This window comes from Ostrinia nubilalis, chromosome 21, assembly GCF_963855985.1.
Source record: "Ostrinia nubilalis chromosome 21, ilOstNubi1.1, whole genome shotgun sequence".
Lineage (NCBI taxonomy): Eukaryota > Metazoa > Arthropoda > Insecta > Lepidoptera > Crambidae > Ostrinia > Ostrinia nubilalis.
In genome coordinates, this window is record NC_087108.1 from 12,917,987 (window position 1) to 12,934,585 (window position 16,599).

At 36.4% G+C, this 16,599-nt stretch overlaps 1 protein-coding gene across 1 annotated transcript in view; it reads right to left on the bottom strand.

Annotated features, from left to right (window-relative positions):
• The window catches only part of LOC135082501 (ubiquitin carboxyl-terminal hydrolase 32), a 98,976-nt gene that overhangs the window by 75,172 nt on the left and 7,205 nt on the right, over positions 1–16,599 (bottom strand). Inside the window, exon 4 of the mRNA XM_063977299.1 lies at positions 8,537–8,765. Within this exon, the coding sequence (XP_063833369.1) occupies positions 8,537–8,765 (229 nt within the window). The remainder of the gene's footprint in view (positions 1–8,536; positions 8,766–16,599) is intronic.

Consider the following 16,599-nt stretch of genomic DNA (forward strand, 5'->3'; position numbering starts at 1 on the left):
TGCAGAAAAAATTGTTTTTTTTTGCATCACAATCTGCCTCTGTTCGATTTTAAATATTAATTAAAAAGCCTAACTAATTAAATTTCATGAATATGTTAGGCACAGGTATTACAAATAATAATTGATATTGTGTATTGTTTTATTAGGGAAAATAATAAAAATATTATTATTTTTAACTCATTACTTTTTTTGTTCACTAAAAGTTTATTTTAGAGGACTATTCGCCGAATGCCGAATAATACTAGCTATTATTCGGTATTCGACGAATATCAAAAAAATGTCGAGTAATGCCGAATACCGAATAATAGCGAGTATTCGCGGCAACTGTAGTCATGACATTAAATTCAAGTTGATACCACCTTATACGCCTCATTTTGGTGGTTTATGGGAGGCTGGGGTCAAATCATGCAAGCATCACTTGCTTCGAACAGTGGGTAACGCGCATCTGACCTTTGAGGAGATAAGCACTGTTCTTGCACAGATAGAAGCCATCATGAATTCTCGTCCTATCAATCCTCTCTCGTCCGATCCACACGACCTCCTACCTCTTTGCCCATCGCATTTTCTGGTTGGCCGTCCGCTGACAGGCCTGCTTTCACCGACCTCTCCGAAGAGCCAACTAGTCGTCTCACCCGATATCAGAGAGTGGAGCAGATTCGACAACATTTCTGGACGCGATGGACTAAAGAATATGTCTCAGAGCTGCAGACTCGGATAAAATGGAGTGAACACAAGAGAGACCTACAACCCAATACTCTTGTGGTCATAAAGGAAGACAATTCTCCCCCATTGAAATGGAGCCTCGGTCGTATCATCACCACCATCCCGGGCAAGGATGGGGTATCCCGAGTAGCGGACATCCAAACAACAACTGGAGTGATACGCCGTGCCTTCAGCAAGATCTGTCCGCTATTCCATGAGGATACATTAGAAGCTGGTGCTTCCAAGGCCGGGGGCATGTTCGAGCCGAAATGAAACCTACGTGGTGCGGAGCGCAATAACGACACGCGTTTTTACTGGCCACTTTTTTTATCTGTCAAATTTGGATTTTTTATGCATGTCATAATTTTGTTTGATACGCAATACAATTCTTGAGTATGTAAGAACTGCTTTTTTTTCTGCTCACCATCTTCTACGGCTTAAATCATAATTTCTCACATGATGGATACCGATTAAGATGGCGAAGCATTGTCTGCAGATGGATATAATAATTAAGTCTATGTTCATTTATTATAGGCAAGACTGTTCAAGACAGTCCTTAATCTTCTATTCGGATAACCTAGGTCGAAATTGAGGATACACCTAGATAGAATTCCATGAGCGACTTTCTCATTGATTGATACCCACCACAAAATGACACACTGGTTTGGTCATGGTTCACCATGACCAAACTTCTTTGGCTGATTTCGGCTTTAATACTAAATAAATAGTGAGTGAATAGGCAGTTTGTACATATGTACGGCAGATATGTACCATCTTAGACTGCATCTCACTTAACACCAGGTGCGATTGCGGTCAAATACCTGCCTTATCTAACGTAAAAAAAAAAATAGGAGAAATCAAGACATTTTGTTTGTGGTAGGCTGATGAAAAGCGTTTAAAAAGTTTGAAAAGTATATTAACAAAACGTAGAAACCTGTATAGGTACAGATAGCAACATCAAAATCGTATGTGTCTATGTTACATCTTCGAGATAATCGTTTAATTGTTTTTAATGTTGCCCAATCAAAAGTTTAATTTGTCACGGACGTCGGCCGCAAACGTAACCGCAGCGGGTGACCCTCGTGGACAATCATGGTGTCATTATCAAGGCGACTACTACGCAACAGTGTAGTGTAGTTTACTGGTCGAGTACCTACCCAACTGAGAGGACAATAAGTAGTACGAAAGTGCTACATATTCTTGGGGATCGTATATTGGTAGTTTCTATTGTTCATTTAAGGCAAGGTTGCACAAAACGCGGCGGCCAGTGACCTAATAAAATTAGCGAACTTAGAAAAAATTGTATCTTTATCCAGTTATTTTTATTTTCTGCAACGCGCTTAAAAGCTCATAATCTACACGAGTCGTCCCTGGTCCCATCCCTAGATTAAGGTCTCGCTCATATAGCTACCTTACGCGATTTGTGACATAATTTTATTGTTTTAGTTCATTTCATCCAAAACACGACCACTACTGACAAAGAACTCCCCCTAGAAGTTCCAACATGACCGGTCCTGTGCTTCCCACGACCTTGACCAGAATGTCGGTCCACCGAGTGGGATTGCGGCCACCGAGTGGGCCGTGGTCACTGGACTTAGCTGTCCCAACGGTTACATTTTACAAAGAAGAACATTAAACAAAGAACAAGAAAGAAAAGATGGTGAGTCAACAAGATGTATTTCCTTCCTTTTCTATGTGTCTGCGTTATCACAACCTTGTTATATTATTTACAATAAACGTCACCCGTGTGTCGGACAATGTTATTTTAGCAAAAACAAAAGGCCTTTTTATCTGTCCTCGTTCATAATTTTGCCATTCTCAGGCGTTTTTCGTATATTTCCAACCATTAGTACAGTAAAACTTAGACGATTATCTTTTTGTCATCGTAATTTTTTTGGTTGGCCAGTTTTCTTGAAACGACTGCGCGTTGATTGACCCAGCATGCATCACCAAGTCGCAGAATTTTGCTCATTTATTATCCCAAGACAGAGGGAAATATCTTTTTTCATGTATGTAAGTAAACTTTGTGTATGGAGAATAGAGATGAGACGTATTTACTAGAACAGATCCACACACTAGGTATTTTACAGTACTAGGCGGCACCTATTCCAATTTTTTAAATACTTGATCCACCTAGTATTTTATAAATTACACGATTTCCGACCCTACCTTCAAAGTAATAGAGGTTATTATTGCGTAATCCGTAGTCGTGTATTACCAGGCCTGTTCATCTCCGCGAGTTTACATCGAAAACAAAACACGCACGATTGCCCCCTACAAGAGTACTATTCGACAAGGCCTCACATACGAGCGAACATTGACTCACGCACGCGTATTCTTGTGTATGATGGAAAAAAATAAAGAAAATGGTGTACTAAATACTGTGCAGTATTTAACTGCCTAAATAATAATAAAAACACAGAATGTACTTTTTTAAGTTGCCTGAAGACACTGAGAGGTAAATAAGTAGTTAATATTATTCATGATAATTCATGCTAAATCATGTATTTCCTCCGCCATTTTCTGCAGATTGGCACCTCACGTCACATCATTTTACCGAAGTCAGCCCTATAGCTTCGGCGCAGTACCGATCACTGACGTTTGTCAACAAAACTTCTGACAAACTTGCTTGACTCTTGAGACAAGCTAAATTACACCATATTGTTAATGACATTGAGCATACATTTTTTTAAATACCTTCGCGAAGTAAAACTTCTGTACGTAGTACTTATTATTATTCTGTGGTATTACGCGCACCTAGTATTTCTCGCTAAGCTTATGTGCAAACGTAGAGATTCACTCCGTCTCTGTCTGACCAAACAAATTTGAGCGCGACGAAGCAAACGCACACAAACGTAGTCAAACCATATTCATGTAAATAAGAAAAAATATATTATGTAAATATTTTTATGAAATTGATATCTTTTAGATACGCCAACTTTTAAGTTGACAGTCTTAAGCCTGTTGAAGTATGAAGGGAGGAATTATTATTCAATTTCAAATTGCATTATATTATTACGGTTGTATCTTTTCAAAAAAAAAAAAATATTTTAAAGTCATATTACGTGGATTAGTCCGCACTAGTCGCGTCAAGTATGCTAAATTACTACGTACTAGGTGGAATAGGTATTTGGATCAAGTATTAATAAATACTAGGAATAGGTGCACCTAGTATCAAATTTACCTAGTATAACCCATCTCTAATGGAGAACAACAAAGTATCTAAAACAGCATTACTATCTATTTAACTATTATTTTATAGAAAGTATTGTTCCTCAAGAAACACATAAAATACTCTTTCAATACTTAAAATGAACTAATTCGATGCAACTAACGTCATCCTATCTAACGCAGCGCCCCGTCGGGTCCGCTCATTAGTATTCTGTATTGTCATCACTCGCATTCTAATGCGCGTGCGTTCAACAACCATAGTGAATTACTTTATAGTGCCACTACAGTTGCGACTTGCAGATCAACGTAAACAGAATTACGGCCGATAATGGTTTGATTGGTTCGATCTACATACAAGTGAATATTGAACATGACACACATTATGTATTACATAGTAAGCAATAATAAACAACTTCAGTGTAAACATTATCATAAATGAGCAGTAAATAGATTAAAGCCAATATGAAAGAAACAATCTTCAATTTCAATATGATATACATAGTTACATTCCTTTTCAATTCTTTAGTGGACGAAAGAGACAATAACAATGTATTCAGTTATTTGTCTCATATAGGGGAGAGTTCGGTATATTGTACCGCCGGGTAAATTGTACCACCCTCATAATTCGTAAAGTATTTATTGAATGTCTGTAATTGCAACACTCAGCGATACACAACTAAAATCAATTAATATCGGCCATGTGGTTTTTGCCGTGACAACAAACACGTGTGTTTTATTTTGAAAAGTATTTTTTCATTGTTTTCAAGTAACTTTTGACAATACATGTTTAGTTTGTAATTTTGTTAAATTTAATCACAGGGTGTTTCTAATATATTATTTAGAAGCGTAAATTGGTGTGGATTACAATTATTTGAAACATTTTTCGGTATTTATAAGCTATATTTTTTACAGATTTTTTAAAAGCACTATCACCTAGTCGGCTAAATTGTACCACATCAAGTTGTATGGAACTTTACCAAAGGATTTTGAATTTTTTTTTAGTAAATCATATTTTGAAGTTATAATAGCGTAGTTATGTTTGACTAACAATAAATGAAAGCAAAAGACTGGCAAAGTAGATTAGGTACAAGTGTGCGTTACGATAATTGGAATTACAAAACTTGTACTCAAAATCGTGATAACGTGTAAAACAATATCGATTGTCTATGTTATTAACTACTGTTCCTTTTCGTTTCCTAATTTGTTAAGAATGTATCGTATAATATTTTGCCATAGTTTTTTTATAAGCTTGAAATTTATTGAAATCCAATTTAGTAACCCTGTGGTACAAATTATCGAACCGGTTGGCTAAATTGGACCGAAGCTCTGAACTCGTACTTTGTTGATTTGTGCTAAATATACAACAATCATGTTAATTAATACTTATGAAATAGTAAGTTGAATAATGTATCTTTTATTATATACCATGGACATTAGCATAAAAAAAAGAAAACTATGTGTAAAATGGGATTGAAAAAAACTGGTCCAAATTAGCGGACTCTCCCTTACAATACATAATTCAACTGTATAAATGCTTCCTGAAATTGTTAATTGTAGAAGCTGTTTTTCTGTCTTCTGAAGTACAAACGTACTCGTATATTCCGTTCTTTTAAACTTAACACACAATAACAATTATAATACACAGTAAGTAACTCCACAAGGTGGACCGACTATTTCATAAAGGTAGCAGAAAGGCGTTGGATGCAGGCCACTACCAATCGGCCACTATGGGAATTATTGGGGGATGCCTGTGTACAGCAGTGGACGTCTTATGGCTGAAACGATGATGATGAGGTAACTAATAATTCATCTTCGAGCTTAGACGACGATCTTTTTTGAGTTTGAGTAGAGTTTAATAGTAGAGCTAAGTGCAATGACTTGTATAAACTATTTACAACCTTGACAAAAAGCTAGATTGCGTAAACACCATAACAAACTACGTGTTATCACCGCTGGTGCGTTAAGAGCGGCAAAAAGTCGTAATAGCCGCGTGTATTCAAGCGATATGCATGTTTATCAGTAGTCAGTACAAAACACACTTAAATAAAACCTGAGCGAACCAAAGTCATCGAGGTAGAGCAAATGAACTGATCACATTCATCTTATAAAACCTACTTTACTGAAGAAAACGATTCACATTGCAAATATAGGCGCTCTATAATGGCTATTTCGTCCCAGTACTAATAATACCCTTTGAATCCAGGATGTAGAGCCTGCCTGACACTTTCCACTGAACTTGCGACGACTTAAAGCTTCAAGGCTAAATTAGTGGAAAGTTAAGTTCCGAGTATTATGAAGGTCGTGTGCTAATATTAATCAGAATAATTCAGGAACTAGTGTGTGTTTTTCCTTTAGCGCAGCGATATTTTAGAAAATATCTTAACTGCAGATGTATTGCTCTTTTTTGGTGTGTACCTCATGAATGAATGTAAGTAGAGTATGAAAGATAACATCTTTACAATTATGTAAAAGAAATTGTGTAAGTACCCTCTTTTCTCAAAGTATATTCCACTCACGATGGCGCAACAGTCAGCATATTTTATCGATTTCGCAGATATCGATAAAACGCTGTCAATTTTGAATTTATTCCAGCGAATATTGAGGAAAATTCGCTTTAGCGATAACAATATAATTATCCGCTCAATCGTAAGCATTAACAACCATCAACATTATTTTCCGGTTTGCTTTTTATTGAGCAAAAAGTATCGGTTTGTGATAAAATAATATTTAATTTTATTGTATTATGTGATAATAGAGTAGGTATGCTTCATTTGTATGTAATTCCTTTTATGTGTAAAAAGCAATAAACGTTTTTTTATTTATTTATTTGTTTTAACGAGTGTCCAGTTGTATTTTTGCTACAACAGAAAATCGCGCAATCCGCGACCAAAAGTTTGTGCTTGCGTCCTACTCATGACAAAGGACATGGCAACCAATCGAAGGATTGGGTTACGAAATCGATCGAGGAGGATACAAGCTTCGGCGAGACAGGGAGACAGAGGAATGACCTCTCGAGCCTTGTCACGACCTTTGGCTGAACCATAGACCATGCACAGTAGTAGGTAGGTACTATCAGTCCCCTTTGTCACCTGTCATCCGCTTTGCAATGGAGGGAAGTCGAACCTTATCTTCGAACTCCTCCTATGTTCTTCTGATTAATTTCGTTGCGGGTCCAATGACAGTTTAACTTTCCCCCGGGACAAACTTGACCTTCACTGGTTGGGTTTCTATTGGCGGTCAAGCTGTAGATCCTGGTTACACAGGAGTTGCAGCAGTGGGAACGAGAGGTGGGAATAGTCTCGTGTATCAGTCCCCAGGTAGATCGGTTCATAAATTACTGATTTAGTATAATAAGGCCGCCATCATGTAACTCCCGCTGCCTTTGTACCCGCGTCCTTCTCAACGATCACCATGATGAGACATGGTTCCATAACTAAGGACCTGCCAATGTATCGAAAGTTGGATGCAAAATCGTCGGATAGGTCAAGGTTCAGCGAGACAGGGCAACAGAGGAATGAACTCTCGACCCTTGGACTGAATAGCAGCAGTACCAATCGCCAGGTAGCTAAATAATTACTGATTTTTAACAAATAAGGCTGCGTCTACCGTATAATTTCCGCTGATAGAGATTAATCCTAACTAATTTGTAATTAGCGTTTTTTCGTTATCGGTATAAATAATGACTAGACGTAGTTCTCCAATTAGTGTAAATAAAATACTGATAAGTTCACGGACGAGCATTGAGACGCGTCTGCAGGAATAAAAAAAGAAACTATTTCTCGATAGTGAAATATTAGCGTTGGATCAAATAAATAGTTTTATTTAATCGTCCTTATTGCAGGCACACACACAAGTCATGCATGCACTCAACTGAAACTGTTACTTCTTTACTGGTTCATTATTAATGAGATCTTGAAATAATTATTAGTATACAATACAGTATAGTTTGCTGAATATTGTATGAATCAATCTAACAGACAATCCCCACTTGAGACACCCGGTGTGGTTAAACTCTTGACTGCAGCGATACCAGACAGACACAATCGAAAATGTATTCTGTCGCGTGCGATCCGCACCACCGCATACAAAAGGTTAAATTAAAGAGATAAGTATGTACCTTGTTCGAGGAGAAAAATGTTGTTCGCTTTTACACGTACCAGAATGTTTTAACCCTACCACTTTCTTGCGACAATAAATAAGAGCTCCGCGGGCAGGCGGGTGCCCGCAGCCACCTGAAGCCCTAAGGTTGGCCTTGTGTAAGGTCGGTTGCCGAATCTGAAGACTCAATTTTGCGATCGCTTCATGTAGTAAGTGAAGTGATTTACGTAAAGCCTGGTCCGTGAGCACGTAGAATTTTGTCCAATGACCCCAAGCTACCCATCCTTATCGCTCGCGCGTAATTATTTTGCTGTCGCGCTCGCACACTCACTGCGGGCGCCCGTCGCACAGTCGCGACAGCAATATAATTACGCGCGAGCGATAAGGATGGGTAGCTTGGGGTCATTGGACAAAATTCTACGTGCTCACAGACCAGACTATAGTCAGTGAAGTGATTTACGTAAAAAAAATGGGTCCGCAAAGAAGACGTGCCCAAGTGACTACTTTGTCCAGGGGATCATGTAAGCAGCAGTGGTGTAAATGTTAATAAATAAGTAGCACTCACACTTGAGCCGCTCGGTTCTTGGCCCGCGGCAGGCAGCGCTGAGCCCGCAGCACAGCTCCTTGAAGTCCACGTGTCCATCGCGGTTCTCATCTAGCGCCAGCACGGCGCCGTCGACAGCGGCGCGCGGCAGCGGCGGCGACAGCAAGGCCGTCAGGCTGGCTGCGTCTAGCTGCCCGCTCGGCGCGGCGTTGCGGAGCGACCAGAAGCATTTCTCTAGCTCGATTATGTCCTAAAAGAATTGACGGGTCTGAGTACGGGTCAAATGTAAAAACCATAACTTAAAGGTGCATGTTGGAAGAGGACGACATGAGGCAGCAGCAGACGACGTGTCGCAGCGACACTACTGGTTTCTATGAAATACCATTCGTAGTAAGCGACACGTCGCTTGGAAGTATTTCATAAAAATATATAGAAAGTGACGTGTCGCAGCAATATTTATGTCGTCTGCTGCTGCTGCGTGCAGTCGGCTACGAACTTGCACCTTAAAACGCATTGGAGAGAAATACAATATTGGCTTGTAACAAAGACAATACAGAGGAAACTAGATTCGGGTGACATAGTTAAAGATGGTCTATGCGACCAGAAGCATTTATCTAGCTCGATTATGTCCTAAAAGAATGGAAAGGTCTGAGTACGGGTCAAAAGCAAACCTACACTCATATCTGCAGTAATAGGTACCTACATAAGCTAAAAGAAATTGTGTTTCAAAATGGCAGGTAAATTGAGAGGCAAATGCAGAAAGATATTATGCTTTCTAATCTAAGCTGAAATCACTGCATCAAACGTAAGCATTATCACTTATTATCAGTCATCAACTCTCCCATGTAAGTTTTGCACATGATACATTGTTTTTGTACTTATCTTTGCTAGTAACAAGTGGGTAGCATAAGTAGCATAACAATGAGGTAGGCAACGAGTTTTTGTTTATTAGGACATCAGAACTGCGCAGTCATGCACCAAAACTGATCAAAAAGGAAATCCTCTTAGATTTAGATAAGTGGAGTTGGATTGGACGTTCGTTGTTAACACCTGATAATATGTTTCAGAACAAGAATAAGTCTTTGGGGGTTACTTGCCAATAACCACCCATAGGAAGAAGACGAATATCAATAGCCACGATAGCCGAACGGTGAAGGGGTCGGAGTGGCCGACTCGAGATCCGAGGAACGCGGGTTCGAATCCCACCGCCGCTTGACTATTGTGGTGAGCCCACTCGTAACACAAGCTTATTTAGCTTAACACGAGGGGCTTATGGGACTATTAGTAATTTGGGCAATACAAATTGCTAATCTATCTATATAAATAAAAATGAATTGATGTTCGTTAGTCTGATTAAAACTCGAGAACGGCTGGGCCGATTGGGCTGATTTTGGTTTTAAAATGTTTGTCGTAGTCCAGGGTAGGTCTAAACGGTGAGCAAATATGCGCGCGATATTGTTTTTCTGTGACAGACAAAATTCCACGCGGGCGAAGCCGCGGGCGGAAAGCTAGTAATCTTTAAAAACAAAAAAACATATAACAACTGGGCTGGAATCGTGGTCTGTGGCTGGAATGAATAACAGCGGCACAACAAGATTGCAAAGAGTGGATAATTTTGCCCCACTGAGCTCATCTTCAAGTTCGAGTGCATGAACGCGCACTTAACTAAGATTGAATCAATTAGTTCGTTTCGCATTTGCGCACGCGCCATTTAGCGCACTGACGTATCTCCTTGAAGATAAGGAGTCAAAACCCACGAAATCTCCATATTCAGACTTCTGTAGTAGGTAGGGGAGAGGGGGGCAGCTTTGGACAGGGGCAGCTTAGAACAAATGAATTTAAAAATCACTGGTTTATGCTACAATGGTATAAATCATAATTTATATTGCCAGCACTGATGCGCATAGCCGTCACATCTCATTTTTAATATCTAACTGTAGGTTAACCGGCAAAAGTGGTTTTTTGTTTTTGACTGCCAATTTCGCACTTTTTTATTTTGGTTCTAAGGATTTTGTGGACGTAGTTTTATAAAATAGTGAGTGGTTTGTTTACTATATGGAAGTTTAAAGAGTTTCAATGAAGATTTGATAAGAAATTGCGATATAAAAGTATGTTCCGTTATTAAATTTGTGTTTTTTTCTGGAAATATACCCATGGGGCAGCTTCGAACGAAATGGTTGGGGCACCTTTGAACTTTATAAATTTTCTTTTTTAAGTGGTATTATGAAACCTTAAGTTTTCTAATACTTCGTAGAAGGTTTTTACATAAAAAATAAGCAGATTGCTTTACTGTGACAGATAAAGTTTCAAGCTGGGTGAAGTCCGGGCAAAAGCTAGTTTTAGTAGTTGATTGATATTTTTTAAATTATGGAGTTTTGTCTTTAATGTGTCATTAAACAAAAAGTTTATTAGTATTTAGTTAATTGATATATCTTATATTTACTTTTTTTTTAATAATATCCCTAAGTTTTGTGTTACTTTGTACAGAGTGATGTAAAATAAAATAAACATGTTAAATTGATCCCAAATGACACTGATCATTTAAAATTTTGTTTATTAATTATTTTAAAAATACACATTCATAAATATTCAGTTTTATTTCATTGAAAAAAATACTAATTCAAAACTGCCCCAGGCGTGTTCAAGGCTGCCGCGACTACGGGGCAGTTTTGAACGTTTACAGGTCTGTGCAAAAATCTAAATATCTTAATAAGCGTTCATGAATAATTAAGAAGAACATCATTATTTAGTTGTGTGATAACCATGACCTCTATCTAGGAAGAAAAAATTAATGAAATCGTTCAAATTTGGAAGATATTTAATAAAGTATGAAAATTGTTCAAAGCTGCCCCCCTCTCCCCTATTACCACAGAATAATAATAAGTACTACGTACAGAAGTTTTACTTCGCGAAGGTATTTAAAAAAATGTATGCTCAATGTCATTAACAATATGGTGTAATTTAGCTTGTCTCAAGAGTCAAGCAAGTTTGTCAGAAGTTTTGTTGAAAAACGTCAGTGATCGGTACTGCGCCGAAGCTATAGGGCTGACTTCCAGTGGGTAGACACTTCTCATTCAAAAACTAGTCTCTATATGTAGCAATTGATATACAACCTTATCCCTTAAGCAATAAAGTGCATTTTGGATTGATTTCACTACAGCAGGGGAACCCGCGGATCAATACCACCATACTAAAAATAATTGTTAGTGTCCTTATGTTGGTAGTATTGTTAGTTTGACAAATGAAAAAAAATGTCTGTCAATTGAGTTTGAGTTTTTAACCGGCGAATTGATTCGTGTGAAGTTATTTTCTCAGATTTGGTGCAATATTACTGTAAATAAACTTTTCTGTCGTTTACGTTGAGTTGATTAAGTTCCTCCGTATCGGGCGTGATAAAGTTTGCTGTTCAGTGTTATGTTTTTTGTGAGATAGAGACTCTTTTAAATAAGCTGTGTTTCAACTTCTACAGAAGTTTAAACTCTTATTTACTTTTCTGTTTAATGGGTATGTTATCTACTTACTTGAAATATTAGATCTATTACAAATCTATTATTCATTAAAAACAACCCTATGTGATGAAAATGTAAATGTACTTTCAAAACTGGTAAATGCATGAACCAGGGCATTGACACTGGTTGGAGAGAAATTATAGGCTTTGTTTAATTAATACCTATTTCATTTTAGGCTTCTACTGATAATGGAGAGTAGAAACAACAAGAAGTGCGTTATTTGTAATAAGAGGCGAAGTCGTGGTGGATCACCCTTACTTTTGAGTAGGTTTCCTCTGGATTCTGACCGGTAAGTTTCTAATAACACTCATTTATTACAAGATAATTTTACTGATTGTGTAAACTTAAAGGCTGGGATTAATATTTTTAATCATACAGTAAATAACCATAACCAATTTTTAATTTCAGTATTTTGTTTCATACTCTGTAAATGAATTGCATAACAATAGTAAAAGAAATTAGTTGATGAATAAATTTCAGTTTGTTATTCTTTTTCTTTTCTAATAGGTATTTCTTATTTCAGTTGTCGAATGTGGGTTAAAAATGCTGGCATAGAAGACTTAGCATATGTACCTATTGAAAAGTTACACCAACTGAAGTTTGTTTGTGGTGGGCACTTCACTCCTGAATCCTTCAATGCCAAAGGAACTCGGCTGAAGAACTCAGCTATTCCAACACTGGAATTGAGCAATCCCATCTTGCCAGATGAAGTTTTGACAGAGTTTCCTCTTCATGTAAAAGATTCCAATAAAGAAAACCTCAAGACAGGTATGATGATGACTTCAATTATTTTTTTTAAATTTAATTTACTATCAATTTTTCTGAATTATTTAGATGTCTTAATTAATTTTCTTTGGTTTCCAAAACAAACCAACCGAATGCAATTTAACAAGGTTCTTTCTTTGTAACCACAAACATGTGTTGTATGCTTATCAATAAATAATATATAATTTCAATTATTAATTATATCTATACTTTGTTACAGTTCTTTATGATCATTCATATTGCATTCCAAAGAAGTCAAATCCAGTTGAACGAGGTATGTTTATCTAAAATTATACTAATAATATAAAAAGGAAATATTTAATTGTTTGTTTGTATTTGATCGGCTCCGTAACTCGAAGCCAAGATAGCCTAAAGTGCGGGTTAGAACCCCACAGCTTGAATATTGTAGTAAACCCACTCGTAACACAATTTAGCTTAGAATGTGTGTTGAGTTAGAGGGACTTTAGTAATTTGTGTAATACAAATTCTTCAAAAAAAGTACCGGACCAATTTGAAAAATTTTAGGCAATCTACATTAATTAGCCAGGTCAGCTAGTTTAATAATATTTATAAGCTAGTAATTTTTAATGTGAGCAAGACATGTACTAGACTGATTGTACCCTAAAGTTGGGTAAGAACATGACATTTTATTACCCAATTCACATTTCATTATCTGCTTTCAGTTCCCCTTACAACTACAACCAAACAACTAAATTCAACATGTTTGGGAGCTGTGGATATACCAGATTCTGGTATTTCTGCGAAAACAACTTTTGAACCTCTTCCTTCTACTTCCAATGCACCAGAACATATGACCTATAAACCCATTACTCATGGTAAGTGTACAAACTAATTATTTACCTTCTAAAATATGCCTTCCCTCAAACTAAAGAATGCCACCCTGGATGCGTTCTGCAGTCTGCAGTCAGGTCAAAATGAACTTATATGTACAACATTCTAGGTTTCTGTACATTTTATATTAATGCTATTTGACCGTGCGGATACGAACAAAGAACGCAAAGCACACGTGACTGATTGCCTTATCACGACCACTTACAGATTGTCTTGACATACCCGCAGACCGCATCCAGAATGCAGAACATTAAAACCTCTAAATGCCTTTAATTTAATATTATGTCATTGTTATTGAAGGTGGGCCCACGCTTCATATTTTATGAGAAGAGCTATCATTATCCTGTCTTTGCATTTTTTTAAAACTTGATAATGATTGATTGATTTGGAAATAATATGTTTCATAAAACAACAAAATAAATTTTAAACTAATTTGCATATTTATAATATTTCAGATGATAAAAACATTTGCCATCAAGATGCACAGGCAGAAATATTAGTCCACAGTTATAAAAGACCTAAGAAAAACATTGAAATGAAAGGTAAGATAAAACATCCTAATTTAAAAAACTAAGTAAAATTGCTGATTAATTAACCAATATTCAATTCAATTTGCTTTAATGTTGTTTTTTTTACTAATGGAAATGTTTTTATTACAGACACTTCATCAACATTTACAATTAAAGAGAAGAGGCTTTGGCGACAGTTACAAAATGCAAAAAAAACAATAAGGAATATAGCGAAGTCAAGAGTGAATTTAGACAAGTTAGATTCGGAAGTGCTGACATCGTTAGTAAAGGATGTAGTGCAGAATAACAAAAAAAAGTCACAAGGAAAAAGGTGGACTTTAGCCAACAAAATATATGCTTTGGCTATATTTAAACGGTCCCCTAAAGCATACCGCTATATGCAAAAGCTGTTTACGCTACCAAGCACTAAAACGCTCCAAAGGATTTTAAAAAATATACCAATGGAGCCTGGTATAAATAAAAATATAATTGATATGTTAGAGGCAAAAGCATCAAGTATGCCAAAGGAAAATAAATATTGCTCGTTAATATTTGACGAGATGGCGTTAAAGAAACGGATAATTTATAACGAAATTGCTGATAAAGTGGATGGCTACGTGGATTATGGAGAGGGCGAGAAAAGAAAATTGCAGACCATGCGTTAGTGTTTATGATACAGGGTGCTAAACATAAATACAAACAATATATTGCGCACTATTTTGTGGAAGGCACAATATCAACAGCAAAACTGGCAAAAATTATATCGGACATCATCAAAAAATTAAAAGAAATCGGATTTATGGTTCTAACAACAGTTTGTGATCAGGGATCTACAAATATAGGAGCTCTTAACATGTTAAAAAGAAACTGTGGACAAGGCATAGATAGCAACTTTTTCTCTGTAAATAATGACAAAATTTTTATAATCTATGACATCCCTCACTTGTTCAAATCATTACGAAACAATTTCTTTAAAAGTGGAAATATGTCTTTCGATGGAAAAATTGCACAATGGAGGCATTTGGTAGTTGCAGAAGAACACAACAGAAATTTTTTAAATTTTAAAAAACTGAGTAGTACCATTGTAAATCCAACATTCAAAACTAAGATGAGGGTGAAGTATGCTGCGCATGCTCTGAGTAATACCGTGGCAGCTATTTTAAAAATGATGGCATGGAAAGAAGTTTCTGATTGCAATGATACAGCATTTGTGATTGAACAGTTAGATAAACTATTTGATTGTACAAATGGTCCATCATCTTTAAATGACGTAAAGAAAGGGATCCGGGAAAATGTTTCCACATCAAGTAATCACATTGAGTCTTGGACCTTTTATACTGATAAGTTAAAAACCATAAAATTTATAACAGCAGAAAACACGATACTAAAAAATGTTAAATGCGTAAAGGGATATCAAATATCTATCAAATCCTTAAACGATATTTGGGAAAAGTTAAAGAATGAAGGGTTTAAATATATGAACCTTAGACAGTTTAACCAAGACTCTCTGGAAAACTTATTTGGAATCATTAGGCAACACAGTGTAACCAATAGAAATCCCACTATCACGCACTTTACTGCAGCGCTTAAAACAAGCATGGTTACTGGGCTGAAAGTGCCTCATAGCAGAAGTGCTAATTGTGAAGCAGACAACAATAAACATATGCTGGAATATAAAGACATTTTAAAAACTAATTTAAAAACAACAGAAATAAAAATTAATGTTCAAGATTCCACAGACACTGAATTTTATCCTGTGTTGTCTATCCCGGACCCTGAAAACTTAGAACAGCCCATTGAAAATTTGTGTAGCCTTGAAAACCAACCAGTAGTATATGTAAGCGGGTATTTAGCTGCCAAACTATTACAGAACAGTTCTTGTTTAATTTGTGAAGAGTGTTTGAGCGTGAAAACTCCTGTTGACAATGATTTGTATGCATATATATCTCTTCGCGAATGGTGGCATGATAAAAAAAGTCTCGTTTATCCAACAATTCAATTATGTACCACCGTAAATGAAGCTAAACAATTTTATCATGACCATATTGCCGACCAGATATATATGGAAAATGTTGGAAAATTCATTTTCTTAATGTTGAGTACAAATTGTAATTTTAGTTGGTTTAAATGTCAACAACATAATAAAGAAATTTATGATAAGATGTTTAAAATATTAAGTTACCTTTTTCTAAGAAAAAGTTGTAAAATCATTAATGACAGCTTCATAAAAAGTGAAAACAATTTTGCTGACAAAAGTAAAAAAGCACAGCAACAAAGCATTGAAAAGTAATCTTGAGGCTGAGGTTCGATCAGCTGATAAGAAAATTAAAGATGTTTATAAATAAAAATCCTATTTTTTCTTAGAAAAAGTTGTGAAAATAAAAGTTTACAAAATTATCATTTCTGTACTTTGTTATAATTTTCAATAATTCCTCATGCCTACAACTGC